Source organism: Bubalus bubalis, chromosome 7 (genome assembly GCF_019923935.1).
Source record: "Bubalus bubalis isolate 160015118507 breed Murrah chromosome 7, NDDB_SH_1, whole genome shotgun sequence".
Classification (NCBI taxonomy): Eukaryota; Metazoa; Chordata; class Mammalia; order Artiodactyla; family Bovidae; genus Bubalus; species Bubalus bubalis.
In genome coordinates, this window is record NC_059163.1 from 22,771,450 (window position 1) to 22,787,694 (window position 16,245).

Sequence of the window (16,245 nt, forward strand, 5' to 3'; positions counted from 1 at the left end):
ATTCTTTATATGCATCAACTCCTTTGATTTTTCACAGCAACTCTGTGGAGTTATGTTGGTGTTACTTTTGCTTGACATGAAACAATGGAAGGATGCGGTGGTAGATAATTGGCTGGAGCAGTCTGGACTCCTATCCGTTGTGCCATCTGTCACCTCAAATTCAGCTTGTCACCATTTGTAGGTTTTCTAGAAGAGCAACATGGCAATGCAGAGGAGAAGCTGTAGTGAAGAGGGTTTGTTTTGGGCACTAGCCATTTCCTTTCTCTCGTCTATCTCCTCTAATAGCTCTTCTGTCCAGATCCCACAGCTTTCTGAATTGTTCAACGCTGCCAAATATAATACCATTATATTAAAAAGATGATGGGCTTCCCGGTGCCTCACATGGTAAAGAATCTGCCTGCAATGCGGGGTTCAATCCCTGGGTTGGGAAGATCCCCTGGAGAAGGGAATGGCTACCCACTGCAGTGTTCTTGCCTGGACAAGTCCATGGACAGAGGAACGTGGTGGGCTTCAGTCCATGGGGTCGCTGAGCGACTGACACTTTCATAAATGTGATAGTAGTCACCTAATAAATGTCTGCGGAATGAGTGAATGAAGACGTCATTGGGGCAGCCATTCTTATTTACACTTTATGGACATGGAAACTGAGCTGCAGGAAATTAAACAACTGCCAGTGCTTACACTAGTCGCAGAACCCAAGTTTAGTTCGTTTCTGATTCACTCCAAACCTGTCTTCCCACCTTGTTCTATAGCTTTCCATATCATTTGTTCTCACTAAAGCTTCAGTATAAAACTTTCTTTCCTCTATTCCTTTCCCTCCTCCTTTTTGGGTCTTTATCAAATTTTTTCAACCCTCAGTCTGCTGAGTGAGCTCTCCTTAGAATCAAGAAGAAAGTAAACTGGATGAACAAAATCCTACAAACAGAGGAATGACCAGTGTCAATAACAACCATAGTAGCTACAACTAACTCTACTTTTTTTTTTTTTTTGGCCATGCTGCATGGCCTGTGCGATCTTAGATTCCTGACCAGGGATTGAACCCACACCCCCTGCATTGGAAGTGTGGAGTCTTAACCCCTGGACAGCTAGGGAAGTGGCCTAGCCCAGTACTTGTTATGTGCCGTTTAATCCTCACAATGGCCCTGTAGTACAGGTATTTTCCTCTTTGTTTTATAGTTGAGAAAATGAGATTGGGCTTGGAATTAATCCATGTTCTCTCTGGCTATAAGTCATCCATCCCAGAAACTGCATTTTACATTTTAAAAGATTATCCTAGTTACCTCCAAAACCCCTTTAGTAGAAGAACTGACTGGCAAAATAGGTAAGGAAAAGAGCATTCTAACAACATTTCATGGAATTCTCCAGGCAAGATTACTAGAGTGGGTTGCCATTTCCTTCTCCAGGGTACTTTCCCAACCCAGGGGTTGAACCCAGCTCTCCTGCATTGCAGGCAGATTCTTTACCAACTGAGCCACTAGGGAAGCCCTTTTCAACAACATGGAAAGGTTTTAAAATTAGATTAGATCAAAGTTTCATAATTCTTGGCCTCACTATAGAATGCTCTGGAGAATTTCCAAGAAATACCCTGACCCCAGCACACATCAAGTAAATTATAATTTTTTCCATTAGTGTCCAGAAGATTTTTTTTTTTAAAGCCTTTTAGGCGATCCCAGTGTCCAGCCAGGGTAGAGAACGACATTGCACCTGTAAATGGGTGAGAGGGTAGCCGTAGCCTAGGTGTTAATTGTTGTTATATCACAGTGTAAGATCACAGTGTTCACATGTGTGGGTGCTCAGCCAGTGTGTGTAGACTGATTGACTGAAACCTAGAAAGAGCTTTGAAATCTGGAGAGTTAAGGCAATGCACGTTGAAAAGTTCAGGTTAAGTATAGAGATATATTTATAAATGTATATCTTTAGTCACAAGTAGAAAGGACTTAAAATTATGGCTGAATTGTGCTAGTTGGGCAAGTCAGAATTTTCTGCCAACTATTTTATTATGCCACTATTTATAAAATATATCTTCACCTTAGTTGTGGCATCATTCACACCTTCCGTAGTTGCGGTGTCTTATGGCTGGAGAAAGGCCACTGATGCGGCACAGTGCCTAGCAGTTGTGGTTGCTATGTTTCCTTCCCCTCCCTTCTCTTGTCTGCTTATCTTTCCTCTTCCCTTCTTATCTCTTCTTTCCTTTACTCAGCAGAGAACTTTAAAGGATACTAACAGAGCTGAGAGTGTTAATTTTTTAGATTAAAAAATAAGTCAATATGTTTTTGCCTCTGCCACCCCCCGCCTCTCTGCCTCATCCCCTCTTTTCAATCAACATAGTTATAAAGTCAAGAAGAAAGAGTTGATTATAGATTTGGGTACCCTGATGCCCAACAACAACAAAAAAACAGCAGTAGCAACAGCAATCAGAGGTTTCATATCCCGTTTTATTTGTTTAAATTCTGCCTCTTTCCAAGAAGTATTTGAAGTCACACAGAATACAATAGCATTGCAGAAAATTAGTAACATCTGAAAAGAAAAGCTAAGATCTTAGAAAAGAGGATAGAGCAATATGATAACCATATGAGCTTAACAGAATTTTCTGAATGAGGAAGACATTTACCACGCAGTTCCTGATAGTAGGGGCAAGAAATAGCTGTAGTTAGCAGAAAAGAGGAATTGTGTAGCGATTACTCATGGATGGCAAAGAAGCTTCTGCCCTGTGAGCTCACAGGGGACTTTGTGTGTCTTGCATCCTTGGCTACAGAATCACAACAAACTCCAAAGTAGTTTCGGTATTGCTGTTTGTTGTAGTTGAAGACAACGTTAAAGCCATACTCAGTGAATCTGATTGATTTGAGTTGATCTTCATAACATACACATTTTTTCTTCTTTTATTTTTAAACATTTTCTCCCTTGCTTTCCTTTAGAACTTTAAGTCATGGTATAAATGGATGAGTTGTGTTTTTTACCTACTATGTGATTTTTTTTCTCCCTCAGTTCACCATTTACTAATAAAGAAAATTTTAACTTATTTTTAGTTACTTGGAATCCCTCAAAGGTCCTATCTTGTTTTGATTTCCATTTCCCATTTGGTGACACTTTTTTTTTTTCAATTTAAAAACTTTTTTATTTATTTGTTGTATCAGGTCTTAGTTGTGGTGCACGAGCCAATTGCCCCATGGCATGTGGGATCTTGGTTCCCCAACCAGGGATCAAACCAGCACCCCCTGCGTTGGAAGGCAAACTCTTTATGACTGGACCACCTGGGAAGTCCCAGTGATACTTGTTGATAGAGGAGAGGCTGACAGAGTATGTAGTTACTCTGGAAGGTGACAGACCAGGGCTCATGTATGTTGATGTTGTTGGGTATGGCCAAGGAACACTTTTCCTCTTATGACTCTGTAGCTGCAAAAGTAGTGAAGCAGTTCAGAGTAACTTAGAATGTCACAGTGGCTGGAATGGGATACAGGCAAGAGTGCTCTGCTTCTTCCAGCGAAATAAGCAGGCAGAGACCTACCTTCCCACTCTGAATCCCACATTTGGCAAGTTCTTTCTGCTTTGAGTCTTCTACTAGTGTTGTCTAGTCCTCAGAAGTAATGATGATTAGAATCTGAACTAAATGGAGAAGGCGATTTTTACCAGGCAAAAGCTGTTTGTGTAAACTTGGATTTCAGTTGTCTTTTTTCATTTCTCTTTTGGCAGCAAACATTAATGCTTGAGGACACGCTGCCACTCATTTCTGGGAAGCACCAAATATTTGGTTTTTATCTGCATTCAGACTGAGTCAGTTTCAAGTTGTTTCTGTAGATATTAAAACATAAATATTTAGATAAAACAAGTTTATAAATTATGTAATTTACTCCATCATCTGTGGAACTATGAATTTTTTTCCTAGGGTAGATTGAAAAATTTATTGAACACTTACTTTGTAAAAGGCATTATAATAAGTAACTAGGGCAAAGTTGGGGGATGCATTATAAATAATAGACATGGTGATAGCCCGCTGTAGGCTTCTAGTCTAGTTAAGTGAAAATGTTAAATCTGTGAAATTATTTTAAAGTAGAATATTTTTAAGATACAGAATTGTTCATTGCAGTAAAAGTTGAATATGAATATATTTGGGGCATCTTAGAAAAAAGAGTGTACTGAAGTTAGTTAGGTTCAGAATAGGTAGATTTTAAAACAAGTATTAAAAGAGACAGTCAACATGGGTTGGTGGAAGTGACTGAGTTACAAAGAAGGAAGATGAGGATTATACTTTGAAAGTTGTGTTTTCTGGAAACTTCCTGAGATGAACTTGTCTGATAATAATTTTCACTACAATATTAAAATAGAATCCTTAAAATTAAAATAAAATAAGTTATTTTTAAATGTGGGTGAGGCTCTGATGAGTGATTTTATGCTTAAAATACAGACATTATTAAATACTCATTAAAATGACAGTATGAGGAGTTGTTTGCCCTCAAAACCTGGGACAAAACTGCCTTAATTGCAAAACTGCCACATTTTTTGAAAAGTGCTTATTGTGATCTTTCCTTATTTTTCTTTTAATTTTGTACTGTGTTATTTTCAGAGGCAAAATCAGTGAAGGCTTGGACAATTTGAAACGTGTTAGTCCCGTAGGAGAGACATACATCCATGAAGGACTAAAGCTAGTAAGTTCTTTTATATTTGTAAGTATGGGAAAGAACGTTTCCTTACTCTGTAATGAAATAAATTATAACTCCCTAGTAAAACTCAAAGATGCCATTACATGCTTACCTTAAAATTAAAAAAAAAAAAAATTCTTTTAGTTGTTCTAGGGATAAGACTGATAGAAAGAATTTACCATGGTGATAAAAGAAGTTTGGATGACAGTTTGCCTTTTAAAGAATTTTCCATTTTCTCTGCAACTATATTCAGAGAACCAAATTTTCTCCGTGGTTATAGTCAGCCAAGGCTAAAAACCTTTATCATTTACACCCAATAGTAATTACTCTATAATGTGAATATATGTATATTTCACATTAAAATAGTTAATATAAAATACCCTGTTTTAAAGAAAGAAGAAAGAAAGTGAAGTCGCTCAGTCGTGTCTGGCTCTTTGTGACCCATGGTCTGTAGCCTCCCAGGCTCCTCTGTCCATGGGATTTTCCAGGAGTGGGTTGTTATTTCCTTCTCCAGGGGATCTTCCCAACCCAGGGATCGAACCCAGGTCTCCCACATCGCAGGCAAACGCTTTACCGCCTGAGCCATCAGGGAAGCCCTATGCTGTTTTAAAAGCTAGTCCAAAATAGTTTGATTTTACCAGACTTAAAATGCAGCTTGATGGAACATGCTGGTTAAAAGTTAAGATTAACTTGTGAGTTGGGCAATTTTTCTTCAATTTTTCAGGCAAATGAGCAAATTGAGAAAGCAAGAGACTTAAAAACCTCCAGTATCATAATTGCTCTGACAGATGGTAAGTTGGACGGTCTGGTGCCATCATATGCAGAGAAAGAGGTGAGTATTGAACTGAAACTGTCTTTACACCCCAGTGTATTTTGCTGTATGTCTCTGCATGTATAGCCTGATGTTTGAATAATTTACCTGTCTCCCTCTCTCTGTCTCTCTCTCTTTCTCTCAATAGGCAAAGATATCCAGGTCACTTGGGGCTAGAGTTTATTGTGTTGGTGTCCTTGACTTTGAACAAGCTCAAGTAAGTACAGCAGATCTGCAGCCTTGACTCTAAATCACATAATAGTCTTAAGGAGAGTTGATCAGATTTTTCAATAATGACTTGCACGCATGCTTCCTTGGTGGCTCAGACGGTAAAGAATCTGCTAGGAATGTGGGAGACCCAGGTTCGATTCCTGGGTTGGGAAGATCCCCTGCAAAAGAAAATGGCTACCCACTCTAGTATTCTTGCCTGGAGAATCCCATAGACAGAAGAGCCTGGCAAGCTCCAGCCCATGGGGTCACGAAGAGTCAGACACGACTGAGCAACTAACACTTCTATGTATGCTAAGTCGTTTCACTTGGGTCTGATTCTTTGCAGCCCTGTGGACTAAAGTCTGCCAGGCTTCTCTGTCCATGGGATTCTCCAGGCAAGAATACTGGAGTGAATTTCCATGCCTTACTCCAGGGGATCTTCCTGACCCAAACCCATGTCTCTTATTATGTCTTCTGCATTGACAGGTGGGTTCTTTACCACTAGTCCCACCTGAGAAGCAGTGTTAGTCACTCCTGGGGTCTGACTCTTTGCAACCCCATGGACTGCAGCCTGTCAGATTCCTTTATCCATGGAATTCTCCAGACAAGAATATTGAATTGGGTTGCCATTCCATTCTCTAGGGGGATCTTCCCAACCTAGGGGTCAAACCTGGGTCTCCTGCATTGCAGCAGAATTCTTTATCATCTGAGCAACCACAGAAACCCACTTAATTGTTAAAGATCTTCTATAAAAATGGCCTCCTGTCTTGAACTGTGTTAGTAATGTTTGATTTTGATGGGTTTCATTACCTAATTAAACTGAAGACAAAACTCTATTTTTCTTGAACATTAATAAAATAATATGCATGCTCCTCTTTAATCAGCTGACGAGGTTATCATGACAAATCTTGTTTAGATGTTTTAGTTTGAAAATTTGACTCTTAGGAGCTTAGAATTTGAGAAGTCTGTTGGAAAAATCTTTAATGATTTTCCTTAAACAAATGTTTTTGTTTTTTTTTTTCATGAAGTTTACAGGGTTTATGTATTAAATTTTTTTTCCCACTCACAGAATGTTTTTGCATTTAAATGTCTGGTTGAGTGTGAGTGAAGCTTCTGTGTCTCATGACATTTGCAGCTCGTAGAGCTCTGCACTGTTTTGAAATTGTGACTTGAGGCCGGTTGTAAAGGGGCTGTGCCTGATCTGGGTTCACGTTGTTGTGCTGCATTTAGAGTACACCAGTTACTCCAGTCAGTTCCTGACAAGGAATTCATCCTCTGGTGTGATTTTTCAGAGGAATGTAACTAACAAGTAAGGAAGGGTATAAAAGGTTGTATGTCTCAACCACCTCTCAGTGAACTTTTCCTCCTTTTTCTGAAGCTCGAAAGAATCGCTGATTCCAAGGAACAAGTTTTCCCCGTCAAAGGTGGATTTCAAGCTCTTAGAGGAATCATTAATTCTGTGAGTATTTCTTTGTGGGTAGGAAAGAATCATCAATTTTAAATTAAAAGAATTAAAAAATTTTTTTATTTTGTTTGGGGATATAGCTGATTCACAATGTTATGATAGTTTCAGGTGAACAGAGAAGGGACTCAGCCATATATATACATGTATCCATTCTCTCTCAAACTCCCCTCCCACCCAGGCTGCCACATAAAACTGAGCAGAGCTGCTGTGTTATACATAAAGTAGGTCTTCATTGATTATCCATTTTAAGTATAGCAGTGAATAGATATCAATCCCAACCTCCTTAACCATCCCTTCTCCCTGTTCTTTCCTCTGGCAAAATGTTGTCTCCATAAGTTTCTCTAAATCACAGAGTCTCTGAATCTGTGAGTCTCTTTCTGTTTTATAAGTTCTTTTGTGTGATTTCTTTTTAGATTCTACATATAAGGGGCATCCCTTAGATATATTTTAAACTATAGGGAGTAATCTTATTATCTTGAAGAGAGAATTTAAGAAGGAAATTTGTTGAGTATTGCACATGCAGGGAAATTCTAGAGATACGGATTTTGTTTGTGAGATTTGGAATTAACTCTTACAAATTGAGTGCTGTGAGCCTGGGTTTGTGATTTCAAGTTTAAGATTGTCATCACCAGTCTCAAAGCGCCCTTTGAGCATGGAGTTCCTCACTGAGTTGCTATCTTGAAAGTTTTATAGGCTTTGTAGAAGTATACAATAAAAATTTGGATTGGAATGTGTGATTGCTTCCTGCTCCAAATATGGGTATTTCTTAGCTATCAGTGAGGCAACTTGAACCAGCAGCAGAGTATTTGACTGCGGTTGTTGTTCTTTCCATTTTAATGATTAATAGTTTCACTGGAACTCATAATATTTCTGTTTGGAATTCAGTTGAGCTGTCTCTGGTGATTGTTAGAATCCGGGCCATCCTAAGCAGGGGAAGGGGAAGTGGAGTGATGAAATGCAAAGCAAAACTCCTGGGCTTTCGTAGCTGAGGTTTATGTTTCATTTTACTGCCTTTTGCTGGAAGCAGTAGGAACAGTTGCTATTAAGTATTTATGATATTTTTGTAAACAACATCCTAAAATGGAAGTGAATAATATATATATATTCTCTAAGCCAAAGTTTTTCCTTTAATCTTTGGATATTTATTGAAGGGAAAAAAAAATCTCAGTTTTTTTCTGACATTTGGTTTTGGTATTTAAAATTTCTTTTTAAAGATCATGTTTTTTTCAGAAACATAGGGTGAGATTAAAAAAAAAATTTGTTTTTGGTAGCATGTATGCTTTTTTTTTCCTCATGATAAACAGGGCTTTTCAGGGAAAACATGCAATTTAGTTCTATCCCATATAAGAATAGCCAGTGGAAAGGCCAAAACTAAGTGCAGAATAGTAACAGAGATATAAGTATTTTAGGAGTTTTACATATGTATTTATTTTCAGGAAAAAATTTCAATGTAAAATTAGTAAATATTTTTGGAGATGGATTCAAGGTACATATTGCACAACTGTAATTTGTTTTAAAATATAGGAAAATGTATTGACAATGCAAAAGGGAGGATAATTTGACCCTGTAAAAAAAGTATGCTGTTCTGTGGTTAGTTGTTCAGTTGTGTCTGATTCTTTGTGAGGCCATGGACTGTAGCCCGCCAGGCTCCTCTGCCATGGGAATTCTCCAGGCAAGAATACTGGAGTGGGTTGCCATAACCTCCTCCAGGTGATCTTCCCAACTCAGGGATGGAACCCACATCTACTGCATTACAGGAAGATTCTTCACCATCTGAGTCACCAGGGGAGCCCAAGAATATTGGAGTGTGTACCTCCACTCCCTTCTCCAGGGGAACTTCCTGACCCAGGATTGAACTGGTGTTCCCTGCGTTGCAGGCGGATTCTTTACCAGCTGAGCTACTAGTGAAGCCCGTGAAAAAAAGTGTATTGTATTTTAAATAGAATTTTATTGTACTTGGGAATTTTAAGTTATTTTTATAATTATACTGAAGGAGAGAAGACCTCTGTGGGTTTAGCCCCTTTGGAATTATTTTCTTTCTATCAAAGGATTAATTCAAAATTCTCCTGGTGATTAATTGGCATCTGAAAACTCTCTTTTTGTGGGTTATGACTACAGATTTCTCCTTCAAGAAATTGAGTAGTTGATTATTGGAGGAGATGAAGTTGTTGTTATATTTATTTATTCAGTTTCATTTTTAAAATTTGTATTAAGGAAACTTTTGAATGGGGTTCTCCAGGCAGGAATACTGGAGTCAGTTGCCATGATTATGTTCTTTGCAGTCAAAGATGAGAAGTTCTATATAGTCAGCAAAAACAAACCTGGATCTGACTGTGGCTCAGATCCTGAGCTCCTTATTGAAAAATTCAGGCTTAAATCAAAGAAAGTAGGGAAAACCCTTAGGCCATTCAGATATGACCTAAATCAAATCCCTTATGATTATATAGTGGAAGTGACAGATGGATTCAAGGGATTACGTCTGGTAGACAGAATGCCTGAAGAGCTATGGACGGAGGTTCATAACATTGTACAGGAGACTGAGCCAAATCCAAGAGAAAAGAAAAACAAACAAAGAAATGCAAGAAGGCATTGTGGTTATCTGGGGAGACTTTATAAAATGCTGAGGAAAGAAGAGAAGTGAAAGGCAAAGGAGAAAGGGAAAGATATACCTAACTGAATAGAGTTCCAGAGAATAGAGAGGAGAGATAAGAAGGCCTTCCTAAATGAACAATGCAAAGAAATGGAGGAAAACAATAGAATAGGAAAGACTAGAGATCTCTTCAAGAAAATTGGAGGTATCAAGGGAACATTTCATATAAGGATGGACATGATAAAGGACAGAAATGGTAAGGACCTAACAGAAGCAGAAGAGATTAAGAAGAGGTGGCAAGAATATACAGAGCTATACAAGAAAGGTCTTCAGGACCCAGAAGGTCTCACTCACCTAGAGCCAGACATCCTGGAGTGTGAAGTCAGGTGGGCTTTAGGAAACATTACTATGAACAAAGCTAGTGGAGGTGATGGAATTCCGATTGAGCTATTTCATGTTCTAAAAGATGATGCTGTTAAAGTGTGGCACTCAATAGGTCAGCAAATTTGGAAAACTCAGCAGTGGCCACAAGACTGGAAAAGATCAGTTTTTCTTCCAATCCCAAAGAAGGACAATGCCAAAGAATATTCAAATTACCATACAATTGTGCTCATTAAGGCAATGCTCAAGGCAATGCTCAAAATCCTTCAAGCTAGACTTCGACAGTTTGTGAACCGAGAACTTCCGGATATAAAAGCTGAGTTTAGAAAAGGCAGAGGAACCAGAGATCAAATTGCCAACGTTTGTTGGATCATGGAGAAAGCAAGAGAATTCCAGAAAAGCATCTACTTCTGCTTCATTGAGTACACTGAAGCCTTTGACTGTGTGGATTGCAACAAACTGTGGAAAATTCTTAAAAGAGATGGGAGTACCAGACAACCTTACCTGTCTTCTGAGAAACCTGTATGTGACTCAAGAAGCAACAGTTAGGAACGGAAATGGAACAATTGACTGGTTCCAAATTGGGAAAGGAGTATGTCAAGGCTGTATATTGTCACCCTGCTTATTTAACTTATATGCAGAGTACATTTTGCTTAATGCTGGGCTGGATGAATCACAAGCTGGAATCCAGATTGCTGAGAGAAATATTAACAACCTCAGATATGCAGATGATACCACTCTAGTGGCAGAAAGTAAAAAGCAATTAAAGAGCCTCTTGATGAGGTTGAAAGAGAAGAGTGAAAAAGTTGGCTTGAAACTCAGCCAAGAGTTTCAGAATACTGAGATTGTGACATCTGGTCCCATTGTATATGCATGTGCATGCTTGCTAAGTTGCTTCAGTCATGTCCAACTCTTTGTGACCCTATGGAGTGTAGCCTGCCAGGCTCCTCTATCCATGGGATTCTCCAGGCAAGAACACTGGAGTGGGCTGCCACTTCCTTCTCCAGGAGATCTTCCTGACCCAGGGATCGAACCTGTGTTTCTTAGGTCTTCTGCATTGACAGTCGGGTTCTTTTACCACTAGGACCACCTGGGAAGCCCCCTGGTCCCATTACTTCATGGCAAATAGAAAGGGAAAAAGTGGAAGCAATGACAGGTTTTATTTTCTTGGATTCCAAAATCTCAATAGACAACGACTGCTGCCATGAAATTAAAAGATGCTTTCTCCTTGCAAGGAAAGATTTGACAGACCTAGACAGAATATTAAAAAGCAGACATCAATTTGCTGACAAAGGTGCATCTAGTTAAAGCTATGATTTTTCCAGTAATCATGTATGGATGTGAGAGTTGGACCATGAAGAAGGCTGAGCACTGAAGAATTGATGCTTTCAAATTGTGGTGCTAGACAAGACTCTTGAGAGTTCATTGGACTGCAAGTAGATCAAACCACTCAGTTCTAAAGGAAATCAACCCTGAATATTCATTGGAAATACTGATGCTGAAGCTGAAGCTCCAGTACTTTGGCCACCTGATGGGAAGAGCCAGCTCATTGGAAAATACCAAAAATACTGAGAAAGACTGAAGGCAAAAGAAAAGGATGGCAGAAGATGAGATGGTTAGATAGCATCACCAACTCCGTGGACATGAATTTGAGCAAAATCTGGAAGACAATGGAAGACAGAGGAGCCTGGTGTGTTACAGTCCATTGGGTTGCAGAGTCAGACATTACTTAGTGACTGAACAACAACAAAGTTATGTTGAAAGACTTAGCTTGAAGTTAGAAATATTTGGGTTATTTTAGCCACCAATCATGAATGAAGCCTCTTGTGTTTCATCTGGAGGGAGCTGATGGGTATAGTTATCATCTCATTGTAGTTAAACTTCAGCTCTTTTGTCACAAAAGGAGGAGTAAGTGATCCTCAGGGAAGTCAGCCTCTGGGGAAACCTTGGTGGTGACTTGGCAAAGGAGGCACGTAGACATAGAGCACTGCAATCAAAGTTGCTCACACTAATGGTTGAGATTTTTATCATCATGATGGTAACTTGGGATTTATGCCTATTTTGTAGAAACTTAAAGCAATTCAAGTACTTTCTGTCTCTTCAAGGCAGAGACTGCACCATCTCTGATAATATACAAAAGCTGTATATTGGCCTCAAATTTGAATTATCCTTTATATTTAGAATACCATCTTATCTTTAAAAATTGTATATGGTATTTAAAACAAATATAATGTATCTATTTCAGGGTACAGAACAGAGAGAAGAGAATTTCTGTCTGTTCTTTATGGTTTACCAAACTAATGGATTACACTCTACTGTGGAGTGTTTTACACAAAGCGGAGCAGGAGACATGAAAGATGTGGGTTTGATCCCTGGGTAGGGAAGATGCCTTAGGGGAGGAAATGGCAACGCACTCCAGTATTCTTGCCTAGAGAATTCCATGGACAGAGGAGCCTGGTGGGCTACAGTCCATGGGGTCTCAAGGAGTCAGACATGACTGAACCACCAACACTAAGCAAATGGAAGAAATCAGAAAATTTAAATTGTTTAAATGTTTGGTGCACTGAAGGCAGAATATTTGCTAAATGGATTGATAATTTATTTTTCCTGTAGAATTTATTTAAATCCATCTGGACTTATTAATTGTCAGTATATTAATTTCCATGAAGTTAATCTTTACGTGAGAAAAATTGATAACATGAATTTCTTCTTTACTTTTCCTCCTTTCCCTGCCCACCAAAATCCAATGACTTAATTGGCCTGGTTCCCTTATTATATAAGATATCACCTTTTCTTAATGTATAGTTTGTTTGTAATTGACTTCCTAATCGGCAAGGATAGGAGTTTAATTTTGGAGCCTTCATTATAGTTTTTTTTTCATTTGTCTACAATTTTTAATGTGAAATTTATATACAGTGTAAAGAAACAATTGCATGAAATGAACTACACAAATCTTACGCATTCAGTGAGTTCTGACAGAGGCATGTACTTGTGTTCAAAAGCCTGATCAAGATATAGAACATTACTTTCATCCTAGAAAGTTCCTTCATGGTTCCTCTTAGTCAGTCTTTGCCCTCTCCACCCCCGAGGCAGCTGCTGTTCTATTTTTTTCCAGCAGAGTTTAGTTAAGCCTGTTGTGGAACTTCATATAAATGAAATCATATAGTATATACTCATCTATATAAGGCTCCTTTCACTTAGCAGAGGATTTCTGAGATTCATCTGCCTGTTATGTATACTTGGAGTTTGTTATCTTTTATTCCATTGTATGACTGTAGCATAGTTTGCTAAATTGTTCTCCTATAGATAGACACCTAAACTGTTTATATTTGGGGGTATTGTGAATAAAGCTGCTGATAACATTCATGCAGAATTCTTTTTGTGGGCACATATTTTCATTTTTCTCAGGCAAATACCTAGGAGTGCAGTTTCTGGCCTGCCTATAGGATAGCCATATGTTTAGTTGTGTAATGTGCACATAAAAAGAATTTTTTTTAACATCATTAGTCATCAAGGAGGCGTAGTTTAAAATCACAAGAAGATACCACTACATTCCCACCAAAATGGATAAAGTTTAAAAGACTGACAACACAAATGTTGGTGAGGATGTAGAACAACAGGAAGTTTCATGTATTATTGGAGCGACTCCAACAATTTAATCACTCTGGAAAAAGTTCTAACAGTTTTCATTATAGTTTTTATAAAAAGAAGAAACACGGTAGTAGTTATAACTTTTATAATCTTGAAAACAAGGAACTGTAAAAGGCCTTTGTTGTGAACATATTAACAAATAACAAATTTTCTAGAATTTGATTCAGAAAATCATTTTAATGTTCTATTTTAATTTGGAGGGAAATGCATCATCAAAATTTTTGGATTTCTATCCAGGGAAATGATACATAACTTTTTTTTTTTTTTTGCATAACATTTTTTATACCATTGGTTTAACCTCCACTCTTAATTAGCACATATGAAGGTTTAGAATTCATTATCTGAAGGCGGTACTAATGAAAAATTTTTTGTCTTTTTCACCCTTCTTCTCCTAAACCTAATGTATTCTTTCATTTATTCACTTAGTGAGTTCTTACTATGTTAGGGCATCATGTGAAGCTTGGAAGAGTGGACACAAACTTAAATAAGACAGTTTCTCTGTTCTAAAGGGGCTGGAGAGTGACAGTTCAGGTTTTTGGATTATGGTGGCGCCCTCCAAGAATTATTAAGTATGAGAATTTGGAAAAGGGAAATTTCAGTGAGTCATCCTGTATGATAAAAGTAATTCTATAATGCAATTTGTGGTAAAATGCCAATATGCTTAAAATTGACAGAAAGGTGAAATAAGTTGGGTTATGTAAAGTCATGGGAGGCTCTTTATGGTGGGATCTGAACTGCACTGACAATTAGAATAGATTACTTAATTAATAGAATTAATTAGAACCTCAGAAACAGCTTAGGCTGAGTGGCTGAAGCACAGGAGAGTTTGGCCTGGATTGTGGAGTGATGTGAGGGATAAACATTGGTAGGCAGGCTGGGTCAAGATTATGGAGATCGTCCAATGTTTGGATGGTGAATTGGCACTTTTTGCATAAATAATTGAGGAACTGTGGAAAATTCATTTAGAGCCTGAAATTTATAAGAAAGCAGTGGAAATTCAGGTAGGATATTCCTATGGTAATATATGGGATGATTTGGAAGATGAAAAGCTGTATTATAGGTCTCTTGCAGTAGTGCTTGTGAAACCCAATATAGAGAAGACAAAATGAGACTGGAAACAGGAAGACCTGAGTGCGAGTTCCAGCTCTGCCAGTGTCTAGCCATGTGACCCTCTGTGTGTCCTATAATGTAATCTTTTCTCAGTTTTAAAACTCCCATTACTCAAATGAGGATAATGATATCTATGTCATTGGGTTGTTTTGTGAATTACATGAGATAATGATTAAGAATGATCTAACTCAGAAGGGCTGGATTTTAAAACATGTGATAGGAAGCTAGGAATGGCAAGAAGCTAGGACCATGTAGGATGGGGTTATTGATCCTTCTGTAGGGCAGTCCACTTAGAGAGATTGTCAGTATTGTAAGTGATCAATGACTTTAGATCTAAAGAGGAGTGGCATTAGATGTGCAAGGATCAAATCTAGCAAAGGGTCGAAACAACAAGGATTTCAAGATGGTATAGCTTCCCAAAGTCAAGATCTGACTGTGCCTTAGTTCTAAATTCTCAGGATTCAGGTCTAGGGTTTCCCAGGTGGCACTAGTGGCAAAGAACCTGCCTGCCAGTGCAGGAATTGCAAGAAATGTGGGTTTGATCCCTGGGTCGGGAAGATCCCCTGGCGTAGGAAATGGCACCCCATCCCAGTATTCTTGGCTTCCCAGGTGGTGCTTCCCAGTGGTAAAGGACTCACCTGTCAGTGCAGGAGAGACAAGAGACTTGGATTTGATCCCTGGGTAGGGAAAATCTGCTGGAGGAGGGCATGGAAGCCCACTCCAGTATTCATGCCTGGAGAATCCCTTGGACTGAGGAGCCTGGCAGGCTATAGTGCATAGGGTTGCGGAGGGTCAGATATGACTGAAGCAACTCAGCACAGCCAGTATTCTTGCCTGGGAAATCCCGTGGACAGAGGAGCCTAGCAAGCTAAACAAAGAATCAGACATGACTCAGTGAGCACAGGTCTAGGACCCAGGGAACAGCTGAAAAAGTAGATTCAGAATTCCCATGACAAAAGCTATGTAGAACTTCAAGATTCTCCGTTCTTGTTGGGGAACTCATGGTGCTAATTAGTGATTCAGAGTAGAAATCTTACTTGGTTAAGGGGGAACCACACCCCAGGGGAGCACAGGTCATTAGGGCTTATTTCAGGCACTGGGATTGTAGGTCTTTCCCAATAAAACTAGGTCAAGGATGTCAAGGGAAAAGATTCATGGCCTGGTCAGAACTATGTCAGGAACAAGGTGGGGCTGAACCACTAGGTATAAAACTGTTGGCTCTTTCTGAGCCAGGCTCTGAAGACTCCAATGAATGTTACCTGGCAATTAGTTGCTGCTGTTAAAACTGTAATGGCAGTGAAACTAGAAATAAAATGGTAAATGTGGGAAGCTTTAAAAAATTAATAGAACCTGGGAGCTCACTGGATATAGGATGAAAAGGACAGAG

The 16,245-nt window shown here is 38.8% G+C and overlaps 1 protein-coding gene across 1 annotated transcript in view; it reads left to right on the forward strand.

Annotated features, from left to right (window-relative positions):
- The window catches only part of ANTXR2 (ANTXR cell adhesion molecule 2), a 171,562-nt gene that overhangs the window by 16,122 nt on the left and 139,195 nt on the right, over window positions 1-16,245 (forward strand). Inside the window, exons 4-7 of the mRNA XM_006048760.4 lie at window positions 4,565-4,646; window positions 5,365-5,472; window positions 5,600-5,668; window positions 7,040-7,120. Of these exons, the coding sequence (XP_006048822.2) occupies window positions 4,565-4,646; window positions 5,365-5,472; window positions 5,600-5,668; window positions 7,040-7,120 (340 nt within the window). The remainder of the gene's footprint in view (window positions 1-4,564; window positions 4,647-5,364; window positions 5,473-5,599; window positions 5,669-7,039; window positions 7,121-16,245) is intronic.